Source organism: Eptesicus fuscus, chromosome 6 (genome assembly GCF_027574615.1).
Source record: "Eptesicus fuscus isolate TK198812 chromosome 6, DD_ASM_mEF_20220401, whole genome shotgun sequence".
NCBI classification, from domain to species: domain Eukaryota; kingdom Metazoa; phylum Chordata; class Mammalia; order Chiroptera; family Vespertilionidae; genus Eptesicus; species Eptesicus fuscus.
In genome coordinates, this window is record NC_072478.1 from 48,047,276 (window position 1) to 48,064,231 (window position 16,956).

Sequence of the window (16,956 nt, forward strand, 5' to 3'; positions counted from 1 at the left end):
GAGCAGGCCCTCAGAACACACAGGTCTTACCTCACTCTGGCCTCCCGCACCCACAAAATCCCATATCTGGACTCACCAGGAGCACAGGGCTCTTGTCCCATCTGTAGTGTTGACAGGGAAAGAAGAACCTCCCACAAAGATGTCTCTAGATAGTCTGGCACAGGACTGCAGAGCCCTTGACCTGACCCTGGTTTATACACACCATTGGTAGGACAGAGTTATTAACCACGCCCACCAAAGTCCAGTGGCTCAAGGGGGAGGGAGGAACCAGAGTAAGAGGATTTTCAGTGCTTTCCAGAAGCAGAGAGGATTAACTCTGTTAACAAGCATTATCTAATTTGCCCCCAGGCTATTCTCTCTTGATCCTGTCAACACCATTTATTTACTTATCTTTTTAAAATATACAGTTTTTATTGATTTCAGAAAGGAAGGGAGAGGGTAAAAGACATAGGAACATCAATGATTAGAGAGAATCATTGGTTGGCTGCCTCCTGCATACCCAACATTGGGGATGGAGCCCACAACCCTGATGTTGGCCTTGACCGGAAACCAACCAGTGACCTCTTGGTTCATAGGTCTATACTCAGCCATTGAGGCATATGGGCCAGGAATTTATTTATTTTCTTATAAATCTCCAGTGCTGAGCCCTATTCAGTTTGGTTCAGTCAGTGGATAGAACCTCAGCCTGCAGACCTAAGAGTTCGGGTTCCATTCTACTCAAGGGCACCTGGCTTGGTTGCAGACTCCTCCCCTTCCTGGTCATTGGACACAGCTGTGCAGAGGCATCCAATGGGTGTGTTTCTATCACATCCTGGTTTCTCTAGGTCTTTCCCTCTCTCTTCCACTTCCAGTCTCTCTAAAAAGCTATGAGATAACAGCCTCGGGCGAGAATTGAAAAAAAAAAATAGAGTGCTAATTGTGCTGGGGATGTGAAGTGCTCACAAACTACACCCACAAGCAATTGAAAAGGTAAACAAAACTGTTGTAGATTGGATAAAGGAATAGTGGTTAACCAAAGATAGCATTTCCAAGGCAGTTTATATTTAAATATTCTTTAAGGCACTGATCTTAGCAGAAACCACGTGGCTAAAAAGACCTTCACAATAGGTTTCCTAGGTTGCCACAATGTCAAGAAACATTAAAAGCAGTATCATGAATTTTTTTCAACTCCTTACAAATTAACACACATTTGGAAGATTTCCATTCTCCAGTACTATAATCTCCCTGTGAATCTCACCATGAATCCCCAGTCCCTGGCTAAAGCTGTTGAATAACGAAAAAACTGGCCTGGAGTTGGGGTCCCTTCAGGGACTGAGAGACTTTGGGCCACCTGCTTATACTGTGAGAGGCTCTCTCCAGGCCAATTAAGGGAGATCAAATCAACACCGGTTCTGAGTATCTGGGATTCAGGCCCTTGGCACTAACCTCTCCCCTGCCCTCTAAGCTCTCCCCTGCCCTCCTGTACACAAACACTCCCACCTGTCTCCGCCTGTACACAAACCCGGCCTCACTGAGAGGAGACATAACGGAAGGAAGTCCACATGCAGCTCCAGACCAGCTCCAGGAGACGTTTGTCACCCCCTTAGTTCGGGTTGGGATCCTGGTTTCAGAAATTTTAGCAAGCATTCTAGGACTTAGTCCAAAACTCCCCATAATGAAAGCACGTGCCCTAAAACAACCTGAATCCGAATTAGAATTCCCTCTGGTCGTGGGGACTGGGCCCTTCCAGGGCAGCTGCACAGAAAGCAGTTTTTCCCGCCCACAGCTCTGGGCGACAATGTGCAGCGGGCATCTGAGGACCTTTGCCTTGGCTTTACCCCACACAAATGTTCCCATTCCTGACTCCTGGGGCGTCACATCTGGATATCTAAAATTTCATAGGGCATTTAGGTGACTTAAGTATCCGACGGGGGGCAGGAAAATATAACCACTTGTGTTTAAAACAAGCCAGTCCCAAGTCTGAATTCCCTTTGGAGGTATATGTCTCTCAGCGGGGCAAACAGCAGGCCTTCAGGAACCCACGGGTCTTCCTCACTCTGGCCTCCCGCACCCACTTGGTCCCAACTCCGGACTCACCAGGAGCACACGGCTCTTCTCCTTTCTGAAACACCAAAAGGGAGAGGAATCTCCCACTAGGAACTTCCTACACCGAGTGGCACAGGAGCCCTGATCTGACCCTGGTATATATACTCCAGTAGAAGGCTCCAGCTATTAACCACGCCCACCGAAGTCTATTGGCTCGTCCCCCACGGGGAGAGATGAACCAGGATAAGGGGATTTTCTGTGTTTTCATCAGGTTGAAAGGATTAACGCTGTTTATATGCATGATCTAATTTGCATCCTGGCTATTCTCCCTTGATCTTCTCTACACCATTTTATTTATTTATTTACTTATTTATTTAAATATTTTTTCTTTACTTAATGTGTAAAATATATACACACACATTTTTTATTGACTTCAGAGAGAGAGAAAGAGAGAGAGGGACACATTATTAATGAGAGTGAACCATTGATTGCTGCCTCCTGCACACCGCTACTGGGGATAGAGCCAACAACCCAACCATGTGCCCTGGACTGGTATTGAAGGGGGAGACTAGTCTAGAAACCACCGCTCTACCCACTGTGTCAAACCAGCTAGGACGTATTTAAATGTTTATTGTTGAGCCCTAGCTCGTTTTTCTCAGCGGATAGGGCTTTGCTTGCGGATGCCAGGTCCCAGGTTTAACTTGGTTCAAGGGCACCTTTCTTGATTGCAGGCACCTCTTCCACAATGAACCTGGTCAAGGCATGTGCAGGAGGCAACCAATTGAAGTGTTTCCCTCACACGGATATTTCTCTGTCTTCCCTCTCTCTTCCACTGTCTCGTAAAAATCAATGTGGAAAAGCATATGGAGTTTCCTCAAAAAGTTAAAAATGGAACGCCCATTTGTCCCAGTAATCGCACTCTAGGACTATATCCCAAGGAACCAGAAACACCAATCAGAAAGAGTATATGCACCCCTATGTTCATAGGAGCACAATTCACCATAGCTACGATTTGGAAAAAGCCTAAATCCCATCAGCAGATGAGTGGATTAAAAAACAGTGGCACAACTACACAATGGAGTACTATGCTGCTGTAAAAAAGAAGGGACTTTTACCATTTGCAACAGCATGGATGGAACTGGAGAAAATTATGCTAGGCAAAATAAGCGAGTTAGAAAATGATAAATATCACATGATCTCACTCATATGTGGAATATAATGAACAACATGAACTGATGAACAAAAATACATCAAAAGACAAGGGGCAGGGGAGGGGGGTAGAGATCAACCAAAGGACTTGTGTGCATGCATATTAGCATAACCCAGTGATGGCAAACCTATGACACGCATGTCAGCACTGACACGCGTAGCCATTTCTGATGACACGCGGCCGCTGAGGCGGCCGCATGCCAAGGATGAAACATTTGCTGCTCCTGAGGATGAAACATTTGCGAAATAATGTTTTTTCCTCAAAATGACACACTACCCAAGTTATGCTCAGTTTTTGGCCAAGTTTGACACACCAAGCTCAAAAGGTTGCCCATCACTGGCATAACCAATAGACACTTACACTGTGGCGGTGGGGGCTTGCCTTCGGGGGTGGGAGTGGAAGGGGGGGCACGTATCAATCAGAGAAAAATGAGACATTGGCAATACTTAAAAAAATATATATATAAACATTAACCCTATTATTTGGAACATCCAAAAAAAAGAAAAAAGAAAAAAGTTAACAACAATAACAATCATTGGGAAAATATCTTCTGTTGAGGATTAAAATAAAAAAGTGTGCTAATGTTCTTAAGGGTGTGAAAGTGCTCACAAAATAACAAAGTAACAATTACAGCCATTGACAAGGTAGAAAAATCTGTTGTTGATTGCATAAACGAAAAGCTATTAGCCACTGATAGGATTTCGGAGGCAGTTTTATATAAAAATTCTTTCAGGCTAGTAAGGGGTGATTGGATCAATTTAATTCTTTATTTATAGCAAGCATCTCAAACTCGCAACCTGAGAATATTTTTTTCGCACAGCAAATATAATGGTATATAAGAAACGTTTTAATAAAAATGTCATAACTTAGCCCTGTCCAGTTTGGCTCAGTGGACAGAGAGTTGGCCTTCGGACTGAAGGTTCCCAGGTTAGATTCCAAGCAAGGGCACATGCCTGGGTTGCAGACTTGATCCCCAGTAGGGCATGTGCAGGAGGCACCTGATCAATGAATCTCTCATCAATGGTATTTCTACCTCTCTCTCCCTATCAGTTTCTCTCTGAAATCAATAAAAAAAATATTTTTTAAAATGTCATAACTTAATTTTTACAATATCCCATTATACATAATTATTAATAACAAAAACTACAATGTCCCTTAGGACTGATTACTATAATCCTGTTGCATTCATTTCCCTAACACCTGTGACCTACAAGCTCACCATTTCTTTCCACTAATACTAGCAGCAAATACTTTAGCAGCCGACTGCCATGTCATTAGTCTTGTATTGACTTGTTTCATGTGACAAATAGGAAATATTTTGCTTTCAGAGAATAAAAAAAATAGGTTTATTTACATTACACTTATCAATTTGTACAGTTATTCCATGTCTGGTAAGTTAATGTTCAAGAAAAATATTAATTTTTATTAAAATGTTCTATTATTTTATGTTAATGATTACTCATTTAGTTCAGCCTTTGTATTCAGCATATCTCTATAAAAATAAACCTACCCTTCCATAAAAATTGAAGGTTTTGGTTTTTTTGTGGAACACATAAAGTTATTAGGCTGGTGTTAGCCTTTGAGTTTGACATGCTTGATTTATAGATTAAGCATTACATGAGACATGTACTAAATATATAAGAAATGTTAAAACAGGGAATCATTTGGGGGTCTGGAAAATATTAATGCAATTTACATGATGTCTAATGGGAGAAATATGATACAGTTTTTGAACAGCATCAAGAATGAATTAACTTATAGAGCCGAGGCTCAAATGTATATCACGATTTACTTGCTTTCATATTTACATTTCTGAAATGCAGGATATATCCACTGTGTACCTAAGGAGATGGGATTTGGACCAGAATAGATTTATTCTGAATACTCCCCAGGCAGGAAAACTGATTTATCACATGCACAGAATGCAATTCAGGGACAGAAATTTAAAAATGTGAGAAAAAGCTGGGGACACCACACACTCTAGCCTTTGAAGTTGGCAAGCTACAACTCCTCAAGCTTCTTTGAGAAGACAGTTGAGCTTTCTCCCTTACAACCAGTCACTCATCCTGGCGGAGACCAAGAAGAGGCACAGTGTCAAGGACCAGTGAAGACAGGACCATGAAATTTTTCAACTCATGTTGCAGATCAACACACATTTGGAAGACCTCAGTTTCACATTACGGTCATCTCCATGTGATCCTCGCAATGTCTCCTCAGTCCATGGCTTCATCTGTCGAATGTCTAAAATACTGGCCAGGTCTCGGGGTCTCGTTTAGGGACTAAAAGGACATTGGGCCACTTGCTTGTACTCCGAGTGTCTGTCTGCAGGCCAATTAAGAAAGATAAAGTCGGCCGGGCCAGCAGGGCTCAGTGGTTGAATGTCACCTTGGATTCCCCCTCAGGACATATGCCTGGATTGAGGGCGCCATTCCCCCTGGGCGGAGGGGGGGCATGCAGGAAGCAGTGATCAATGATTGTCATCATTGATGTTTCTATCTCTCTCTCCCTCTCCCTTCCTCTCTGAAATCAAGAAAAATATACCTAAAATAAAAATACAAAGATCAAGTCCATACCATGTCTGAGTATCTGAGATACAGAACCATGGCTCTAACCTCTCCCCTGCCCTCCTGGACACAAACACTCCCACCTGTCTCCGCCTGTACACGAACCCGGCCTCCCTGAGACACAATGGAAGGCAGTCCACATGCAGCTCCTGACCTACACCATGAGGCGCTTTGTCACCCCCTTAGTTTCGGTTGGGATCCTGCTTTCTCTATTTTTAGCAAGCATTCCATCACTTGGGAAAGCCCCAACCATAATAAAAGCATGTGTCCTAAAAAACCTTGAATTCCAATGAGCATTCCTTTGTGAAGGGCAAACCAGGCCCTTCAAACAGAAACCAAGGTTTTTACCGCCCATGGGTCTGGGCAGCCCTGTGCAGCAGGTGTTTGAGGACCTTCGCCTTAGCTTTACCACATGCAGACGTTCCCATTGCCGACCCCGAAGCGTCAGATCTGGATATCTAAAGTGTTAAAGGGCATTTAGGTGCCTGAGGTTTTGCCAGGGACCAGGAAAACATAATGAACTGCATGTGTTTTAAAATCCAGTGTGGGGGAGGGCATGTGTGGGTGTGGGGTGGGGGGGTAATGGTAAGATATGTACACATATAATACCTCAATAAAAAAATATTAAATAAATAAATAAATAAATAAAATAAAATCCAGTGTGGAACCCTTTATTTTTTTTTTTAACTTTTAAATGTAACATTTTTTTAATTTTAAAAATTCTTTATTTAATGTATTGTATATGTCTCCTTCTCCCTCCCCCATTGACCCCTCCCCTGCTGCTCCCAACCCCCAGGACACACCCTCACCCCCCTACTGTCTCCGTCCATTGCTTATGTTTATATGCATGCACACAGGTCCTTCAGTTGATCTCTTCTCCAAAGCTCCCCACCCTCCCCTGCTTTCCCACTGAGATTTGATGATCTGTTTGATGTTGCTATGTCTCTGGATCTATGTTTGTTCATCAGTTTATGTTGTTATATTCCACAAATGAATGAGATCTTGTGATACTTATCTTTCCCTGACTGGCATATTTCTCTTAGCATAATACTCTCCGTGTCCATCCATGATGTTGCAAATGGTAAGAGTGCTTTCTTTTTTACAACAGCCAAGTATTCCTTAGAGATGTGTGTCTCTCAGTGGGGCACAGAGCAGGTGCTCAGGAACCCATCAGTTTTATCACACTCTGGCCTCCCCCATCCACTTGGTCTAATTTCCTGACTTACCAGGAGCAGAAGGATGAGGTAGGGTCTGTAACACCAAAAGAAAAGGTGAATCTCCCACTGGGATCTTTCTTGACCTTCTGCAACAGGACTGCATGAGTCCTGACCTGACCCCGGTGTATATACACCATTAGGAGGACCTAGGTATTAGAACCACACCCACCACAACCCAGGGGCTCCTCCCACAGGGGGAGGGGTTGGTTAGTGCAAGAGGATTTTTAGTGTTTTCATCAGGCCAGAATGGATTAAGTCTGCCAATTTGCAGGATCTAATTTGCATCCTGGCTAGTCTCTCTCTCTCTCAAAGAACTACCTTGACTTTAAGAGCCAAATATTTTTTAAAATGATGTATTGATTTTTTACAGAGAAGAAGGAACATAGAGTTAGAAACATCAATGACAGAGAAACAACCATCAGCTGCCTCCTGCACACACCCTATGGGGATGTGCCTGCAACCATGGTACATGCTCTTGACCATAATCAACCTGGGACCCTTCAGTTTGTAGGCCAATGTTCTAACCACTGAGCTAAACTGGTTAGGTCCTGGCTAGTCTCTCTTGATCCCTCTCAACACCATTTATTTATTTATTTATTTACTTACTTACTTATGTACTAGAGGCCCGGTGCACAAAATTCATGCACAGGGGGAGGGTGTGTGTGTGTGTGTGTGTGTGTGTGTGTGTATGTGTGAGCCCATTCTGCACCCTCTCCATTCTGGGATGCCTTGAGGGCAGTCGGACATCCCTCTCACAATCCAGGACTGCTGGCTCCCAACTGCTCACCTGCCTGCCTGCCTGATTGCTTATATCTGATTCAGCTTGCCAGACTGATGGACGCCTAACTGCTCCCCTGCTGGCCCAATTGCCCCTAATTGCCCTCCTCTGCCAGCCTGGTCACCCCTAACTGGTCTCCCTTACAGGCCTGGTGAGCCTCCAACTTCCCTCCCCTGATGGTCTAGTAACCCCTAACTGCCCTCACTTGACAGCCTGATAGCTCCCAATGCCCTCCCCTGCAGGCCTGATCATTCCCAACTGCCCTCCACTGCTGTCCTGATAGCCCCCAACTGCCCTCTCCTGCAGGCATGGTTGCCCCCAAATCACCTCCCCTGCCCGCCCAGTCACCCCCAACTGTCCACCCCTGTTGGCCTGGGTTCCCCACAGCTGTCCTCCCGTGTAGGCTTGGTCCCATCGTCCTTCCCTGTAGACCTGGTCCTCCCCAACTGCCCTCCCCTGATGGCCTGGTCACCCCTAACTGCCCTTTCCTGCAGGCCTGGTCTCCCCATTTTCCCTCTCCTGAAGTCCTGGTCCCTCCCAACTGCCCTCCCCTACAGGACTGATCCCCCCCACTGCCCTCCCTTGCTGGCCTGGTCTCCCCAACGGCCCTACTCTGCCGGCCCAGTCACCCCCAACTTCCCTCCTCTACCGGCCTGGTCACCCACAACTGCTCTCCCCTGCTGGCCATCTTGTGTTCACAAGGGGGCAGCCATGTTGTGTGTTCGAGTAAAGGTCAATTTGCATAGTACTCTTTTATTAGATAGGGTTCATTTAAAATCTTTAATGTAGAGCCCTGGCCAATTCGGCTCAGAGGTGGAGACTGGGTCCGATAACCAAAGGTTCTTGGGTTCCATTCAGATCAAGGGCATGCAGCTTCTTTCCAGGTTCCTCCTAGCCCAGGTCCCAGGTCAGGGCATGTGCAAGTGGAAACCAATTGATGTGTTTCTCTCACATCCATGTTTCTCTGTCTTTCTCTCTCTCTCCTCTCCCCAAAAGTCAATGGAAAAACATCCTCTTGTGAGGATTAAAAATAAATAAAGGAAAAAATTCCCTTAAAAATAGTTGGAAACCTGAGCTAGTTTGGCTCTGTGGCTAGAGCATGGGCCTGTGGACTGAAAGGTATATGTTCCATTCTGGTCTAGGACACAAGCCAGGGTTGCAGGCTGAATCCCCTTGCAGGAAGCAGGAACCCATCAGTTTTATCACACTCTGGCCTCCCCCATCCACTTGGTCTAATTTCCTGACTTACCAGGAGCAGAAGGATGAGTTAGGGTCTGTAACACCAAAAGAAAAGGTGAATCTCCCACTGGGATCTTTCTTGACCTTCTGCAACAGGACTGCATGAGCCCTGACCTGACCCCGGTGTGAATACACCATTAGGAGGACCTAGCTATTAGAACCACACCCACCACAAACCAGGGGCTCCTCCCCCAGGGGGAGGGGTTGGTTAGTGCAAGAGGATTTTTAGTGTTTTCATCAGGCCAGAATGGATTAACTCTACTAATTTGCAGGATCTTATTTGCACCCTGGCTAGTCTCTCTCTCTCTCTCAAAGTAACTTGACTTTAACAGCCAGGTATTTAAAAAAATATTTTATTGATTTTTTACAGAGAGGAAGAGAGATAGAGTTAGAAACATCGATGAGAGAGAAACATCCATCAGCTGCCTCCTGCACACGCACTACTGGGGATGTGCCTGCAACCAAGGTACATGCCCTTGACCAGAATCAAACCTGGGACCCTACAGTCTTGTAGTCTGATGCGCTAACCATTGAATAAACCAGTTAGAGCCTTGCTAGTCTCTCTTGATCCTCTCAATACCATTTGTTTGTTTGTGTTTGTTTATTTATTTATTTATTCATTTAAAATCTTTGTTCTTGAGCCCTGGCTGATTTGGTGGCTCAGAGGTCCGATAACCAAAGGTTCTTGGGTTCCATTCAGATCAAGGGCATGTACCTTCTTTCCAGGTTCCTCCTAGCCCAGGTCCCAGGTCAGGGCATGTGCAGGAGGAAACCAATTGATGTGTTTCTCTCACATCCATGTTTCTCTGTCTTTCTCTCCTTCTACTCTCCCCAAAATTCAATGGAAAAACATCCTCATGTGAGGATTAAAAACAAACAAATAAAGGAATGAAATAAAAATATCCTTAAAAATAGTTGCAAGCCTGAGCTATTTTCATTCCGAGGATAGAGCATGGGCCTGTGGTCAGAAGCGTGTGTGTTCCATTCTGGTCTAGGGCACATGCCGGGGTTGTGGGCTGAATCCCCTTGAGGAAGCAGCCAATCAATGATTTTCTCTCACATTGATTATTCTGTCTCTCTCCTCTCCTTCTCAGAAATCAACAAAAGATATTTTAAAAAATAGTTGGAAGCAATCAGTAACTTACTCTCTACACACAAAAAAATAATAGGAAACCACGGAAAGGCCCCCTACGAATCTGCCATTTCTCCCACCTGGAATACAGAAGGTACTTATGCACAGAGCCACATCCTGAAACATAGACAAAATTTGCAATTCATGTAAATATACAAAAACTTTATTGAACTGTGCCTTATAATGAACATTCAAATCCAAGTTTTCAGAAGCACTTCAGAAGGAACTCATCAATCAATATTCCAAATACTCCACAACTACATTTGTTTCCATACACCTTGCTCTTAAGAAAAACGGGGACTGGAGGAGGGGGTGGTGGGAGAGAAAAACAAGTATTCAAATCACAGAAGGGTTTTTTACAAAATATTGGTACAAACCTTGGCCAGTGTTGCTCAGTTAGTTGGGAGGATTCTCCCATGCATCAAAGGGTGGGCAGGTTTGATTCCGGGTCAGGGCACATTCTCAGATTGGTGTTCAAGCCACAATCTGGGTGCATTCTGGAGGCAACTAATCAATGGTACCCTCTCACACTGATGTTTCTATCTCTCTCCCTTCCCTCCGGCATCTATAAAATTATATTTTAAAATAAAAATAACAATAAAATTATGATTTAAAAAATGCTACCTACTGCCTGTAAATCACAGGAAGAAAATGAACCAAAGTGACAGTTCATCCTTCCTAATCTCTTAAAGCACAGACAGTAAGAGGTTTGGGGTCACATCCGATATAGAAGTAAGGCTTTAGCACTTCAGAAAAGGTATCCCTGAAGGAATGGATGTGAGACATGTCATTCAAATTATAAAAGGAAACCTGCCCCAACTCATAGTCCAGATAGATGCCAATCCCTCTGGGCATTTCCTTCAGCACAAGGGGGACAGGAACAGACCCGCGTGCCACATAGTCACCATCCTGCAGCTGAATCGTCCAACATCTGTTCTCCTGTCTTAGCAGGGGCTGCTTTCTCTCCTTGGAAAGGGAGTCTCTACAGACCCCCACGGCCCACTCAGGCTTGTCGTCCACCTGGACCTCCCAGTAATGTCGGCCACAGTCAAACCCTTCAGTACCCAGGACAACTGGGTCGACCGCAAATCGCTTTGGATTCTGATGAACTCTTTGCTTCTTCGTCACAAAGGTCACAGACTTTTTATCCTCAGACACAAGCAGATTAGGATGTGCGGTTTCAGGATCCAGGGTAACTTCTTCTCTAAATCTCTGTATAATTTTCTGCAGGGCTTCACACTGCGGAGGAAGACTGAATTCTTCTCTCCTTAACTGGAAAGGATAAAGACTTGGGGGTTTTAGTTCTTCACAACATTGGAGGACACCTTTGATATTCATCATCATTTCCACATCTGACATCACACTCTTCTCTGCCATCTCCTTTAGTTGAACTTTAAGATTGGAAATGTAGTCTGAAATTGCAGCTTTGTTTGCACGGAGTTTCCGTTTAACGTGCTTCTCTTCTGCAGCTAGCCTTGAGCGAGTTGCCTTTTGCTAACACTCCACAGATTCCATCAGCTGCTTAAATTCAGCGGCTAACTTTGCTCTCCGGTTTTTCACCTTTTCTCTCAGTTCTGATAGTCTCCTGTCTTGGGTGTCTAGTAGTTTCTGAGTGTCTGCCATCTGCTTCTTCAGGGGCTCAATGTAACTGCGGAGCCTTTGCCTGTGATGAGAGGCAGCCTCCTCCACGGGCCTCACCTGGTGGCCCTGGTGGTCAGGGGGCTGAGTGCACAGGGGACACAACAGCTCTAGGTCCTCCTCACAGAAGAGGGTCAGGGCCTGGTTGTGCTGCTCACACAAGCGCCTCTCTTCCTGTTGCTTCATCTTGTCCCGGGTGATCTGGAGGAGCTTGGCCATGTCTACCATCCTTCCCAGCTGGGTGTTGCTCCTCAGGTGCTTCTCTTGGCATGGGTGACGGCACACAGCACATGGGAAACTGCCCTGCAGACCCGCCCAGGACTGCTGGATGCAGGAGCGACAGAAGTTGTGCCCACATTCGATGGTGACAGGGTCCCTCAGGGTACCCAGGCAGATGGGACAGTTGATTTCTGTCTGGAGTTTTGCCACAGCTCCTTCACCTGCCATTGGGCCCTGAATGAAGGATGGGACTGAGGTGTGTTTCTTCAGGAGGTTGAGCTCTGTGAAACCTCTCCACTGAGAAGCAGAGGCACCTTCAGATCTCACTGGCCTTCCTGTGTAAATTCTCTCTATCAATTAAGGGCAGCCCTTGGTGTCCTGTGAGGTCCTTTGCTGCAGAGGAAGGTGCCCAGAGGAGCTCCCCTGCCCACCTGCAGCCAATCAACGTAGTTGGAGGACTACTGTCCTTGGCAGCTCAGAGGATATGAATCCAAAAATTTGGATAGGGCATTTAAGTGACTTAAGTTTCAAGCAGGGACCAGGAAAACATAAGTAACCACATGTGTTTTAAATAAGCCAAACCCAGTTTGGATTCCCTTTGGAGGTATATCTCTCTGTGGGGCACAGAGCAGGCCCTCAGAACACACAGGTCTTACCTCATCTTGCCTTCCGCACCCACTTGGTCCCATATCTGGACTCACCAGGAGCACAGGGTTCTTGTCCCATCTGTAGTGTTGACAGGGAAAGAAGAACCTCCCACAAAGATGTCTCTAGATAGTCTGGCACAGGACTGCAGAGCCCTTGACCTGACCCTGGTTTATACACAACATTGGTAGGACAGAGTTATTAACCACGCCCACCAAAGTCCAGTGGCTCAAGGGGGAGGGAGGAACCAGAGTAAGAGGATTTTCAGTGCTTTCCAGAAGCAGAGAGGATTAACTCTGTTATATCTAATTTGCCCTCAGGCTAGTCTTTCCTGATCTTGTCAACATCGTTTATTTACTTATTTTTTAAAAATACATGTTTATTTATTTCAGAGAGGAAGGGAGAGGGTAAAAGACATAGGAACATCAATGATTAGAGAGAATCATTGCTTGGCTGCCTCCTGCATACCCAACATTGGGGATGGAGCCCACAACCCTGATGTTGGCCTTGACCAGAAACCAACCAGTGACCTCTTGGTTCATAGGTCTATACTCAGCCATTGAGGCACACGGGCCAGGAATTTATTTATTTTCTTATAAATCTCCAGTGTTGAGCCCTATTCAGTTTGCTTCAGTCAGTGGATAGAACCTCAGCCTGCAGACCTAAGAGTTTGGATTCCATTCCACTCAAGGGCACCTGGCTTGGTTGCAGACTCCTCCCCTTCCTGGTCATTGGACACAGCTGTGCAGAGGCATCCAATGGGTGTGTTTCTATCACATCCTGGTTTCTCTAGGTCTTTCCCTCTCTCTTCTACTTCCAGTCTCTCTAAAAAGCTATGAGATAACAGCCTCGGGCGAGAATTGGAAAAAAAAAATAGAGTGCTAACTGTGCTGGGGATGTGAAGTGCTCACAAACTACACCCACAAGCAATTGAAAAGGTAAACAAAACTGTTGTAGATTGGATAAAGGAATAGTGGTTAACCAAAGATAGCATTTCCAAGGCAGTTTTATATTTTAAAGAATTTTAAGGCACTGATCTTAGCAGAAACCACGTGGCTAAAAAGACCTTCACAATGGGTCTCCTAGATTGCCACGATGTCCAGAAGCATTAAAAGCAGTATCATGAATTTTTTTCAACTCCTTACAAATTAACACACATTTGGAAGATTTCCATTCTCCAGTACTATAATCTCCCTGTGAATCTCACCATGTATCCCCAGTCCCTGGCTAAAACTGTTGAATAATGAAAAAACTGGCCTGGAGTTGGGGTCCCTTCAGGGACTGAGAGACTTGGACCACCTGGTTATACTGTGAGAGGTTCTCTCCAGGCCAATTAAGGGAGATCAAATCAACACCGGTTCTGAGTATCTGGGATTCAGGCCCTTGACTCCTACCTCTCCCCTGCCCTCTAACCTCTCCCCTGCCCTCCTGTACACAAACACTCCCACCTGTCTCCGCCTGTACACAAACCCGGCCTCACTGAGAGGAGACATAATGGAAGGAAGTTCACATGCAGCTCCAGTCCAGCTCCATGAGACATTTGTCACCCCCTTAGTTCAGGTTGGGATCCTGGTTTCAGAAATTTTAGCAAGCATTCTAGGACTTAGTCCAAGACTCCCCATAATGAAAGCATGTGCCCTAAAACAACCTGAATCCGAATTAGAATTCCCTCTGGTCGTGGGGACTGGGCCCTTCCAGGGCAGCTGCACAGAAAGCAGTTTTTCCCGCCCACAGCTCTGGGCGACAATGTGCAGCGGGTGTTTGAGGACCTTTGCCTTGGCTTTACCCCACACAAATGTTCCCATTCCTGACTCCTGGGGCGTCACATCTGGATATCTAAAATTTTATAGGGCATTTAGGTGACTTAAGGATCCAACGGGGGACAGGAAAATATAACCACTTGTGTTTAAAACAAGCCAGTCCCGAGTTTGAATTCCCTTTGGAGGTATATGTCTCTCAGCGGGGCAAACAGCAGGCCTTCAGGAACCCACGGGTCTTCCTCACTCTGGCCTCCCGCACCCTCTTGGTCCCAACTCCGGACTCACCGGGAGCAGATGGCTCTTCTCCTTTCTGAAACACCAAAAGGGAAAGGAATCCCCCATTAGGAGCATCATACACCGTGTGGCACAGGAGCCCTGATCTGACCCTGGTATATATACTCCAATAGAAGGCTCCAGCTATTAACCACACCCACCGAAGTCTATTGGCTGGTCCCCCACAGGGAGGGATGAACCAGGGTAAGGGGATTTTCTGTGTTTTTCTGAGGCCAAAAAGGATTAAAGCTGTTAATATGCTTGATCTAATTTGACCCTTGGCTATTCTCTCTGGATCCTCTCAACACCAGATATTTACCTACTTAGGTGCTCACTTTTTTTTTTTTTTTACAAGTATCCTGAAATATCTTTTATTGATTTTTTACAGAGAAGAAGGGAGAGGGATAGAGAATTAGAAACATGGATGAAAGATAAACATTGATCAGCTGCCTCTGGTGTGACCTTGACCAGAATTGAACCTGGGACCCTTCAGTCTGCTCTATCCACTGAGCCAAACCATCTAGGATCATATTCACTTTTTTAAGAAAAATCTTTATTGTTGAGCCCTATCCAGTTTGGCTCTGTGGGTAGAGCATTGGCCTGCAGACCTAAGGTTTGGTCAGACTCCATTCTGTTTAAGGGCACCTACCTTGGTTCAAGGGTCCTCCCCTGCCTTGGCCCTGGTGTTGGTGTATGCAGGAGGCAACCAATCAATGTGTTTCTCTCAAATCCAGGTTTATCTCTCTGTTCTTCTCTCCTCCACTCTCTCTAAAAAGCAATGAGAAAATATCCTCGGGGTGAGGAGTAAAAAAAAAAAAAGTAATAAAGAGTGCTAGTCAGACTCAGTGAGTGCCAAAGCATTGCTACATCAAGACCCGGCCCATAAACATGTCTCCTGCACAGCAACTCTTCCTATATAGACAAAGAGGGTCCTCTCGGCCAATTGGCCTGGAGGACAATTCCTCCCAGTGACACCAACAACAATCAAGACTTAACTATACAAAGGAGGACCAAGATGGAGGCATAGGGCAGAAGCCTGATCGTTGCCTACCTCAACAATTTTGAGACTACGACAGGAGAGCAGAGCAGACACCATCCAGAACCACCAGAGGGCTGGCTGAGCAGATGCCCTACAACTAGAATAAAAGAGAGGGGTACGTGGATGATGCTGACACCGGTGACCCAAAGTCCACACTTTAAGAACTACGGCTCAGGCGACACAATGGCGGCCTGGAACGTGCTCGGCGCAGTTCCCCCAGCGGTTTCTGGCTGAGGGGACGGCTCCACTTGCTGCCGAGCACGGACAGAAAAGCCCCTGGGAGACATGGGGTGGGAGACTCCGCACTTGCTGACCTCCGAGTCCTTCAAGAATCTCAACGCCCTGGAAGCGGTCAGGTGCGCACTCTCGGCGACCAGCCACCGCTGCAGACCCAAGGGCCGACGCAGCGACACCGGACCAGCCCGCCGCCGCGCACCGGGCACACCAGAGCTTCGCCGAGCCCACCGCCCAACGAATTCTGTGGCAGCCGCCCTGGAGCTCTGAGAAAATGACCGAAGGAATTGCTGAGAGGGAATTGACCAACAGGAATTGGGATCAAGAACACGAAACCCCGCTGAGAACCGGGTCCAGGCAAGGCTGCGAGCCTCTGGGCTCAGCTGTGGTCATACGCCCTTGGGTCTAGGTGAGGCCTCACGCCCCTGGGTCTGGGTGAGGCCACGCACCCCTGGGGCCAGGAGAAGCCGGATTCCAGGTTCAGGTGAGGCCATGCGCCCCTGGGTCCGGGTGAAACTGAATCCTGGGTCCGGGTGAGGCTGTGTGCCCCTGGATCTGGGTAAGGCTGGATCCCGGGTCCGGGTGAGGCTGTACGCCCCTGGATCCGGGTGAGACACGTGACCAGGGGTCTGGGAGAGGTCACGCGCCCCTGGGTCCGGGTGAGGCCATGTGCCCCTGGGTCTAGGTGAAGCTAGATTCTGGGTCCGGGTGAGGCCACGCGCCCCTGGGTCTGGGTGAGGCTGGGTCCCGGGTCCGGGTGAGGCCTTGCGCACCTAGGTCCGGGTGAGGCCACGTGCCCCTGGGTCTGGGAGAGGCCACGCACCCCTGGGTCCGGGTGAGGCCATGTGTCCCTGGATCCGGGTGAGGCTGGATCCCGGGTCCGGGTGAGGCCTCGCGCACCTAGGTCCGGGTGAGGCCACACGCCCCTGGGTCCGGGTGAGGCCATGTGTCCCTGGATCCGAGTGAGGCTGGGTCCCGGGTCC

General features: G+C 46.8%; 1 protein-coding gene across 1 annotated transcript; it reads right to left on the reverse strand.

Annotated features, from left to right (window-relative positions):
- Nucleotides 1-10,843: 10,843 nt before the first annotated feature.
- Nucleotides 10,844-12,250, reverse strand: LOC129149325 (tripartite motif-containing protein 75-like). Its single transcript, XM_054716961.1, is given in 1 exon segment — nucleotides 10,844-12,250. A coding segment is annotated over 1 exon segment (1,407 nt).
- Nucleotides 12,251-16,956: the final 4,706 nt, after the last annotated feature.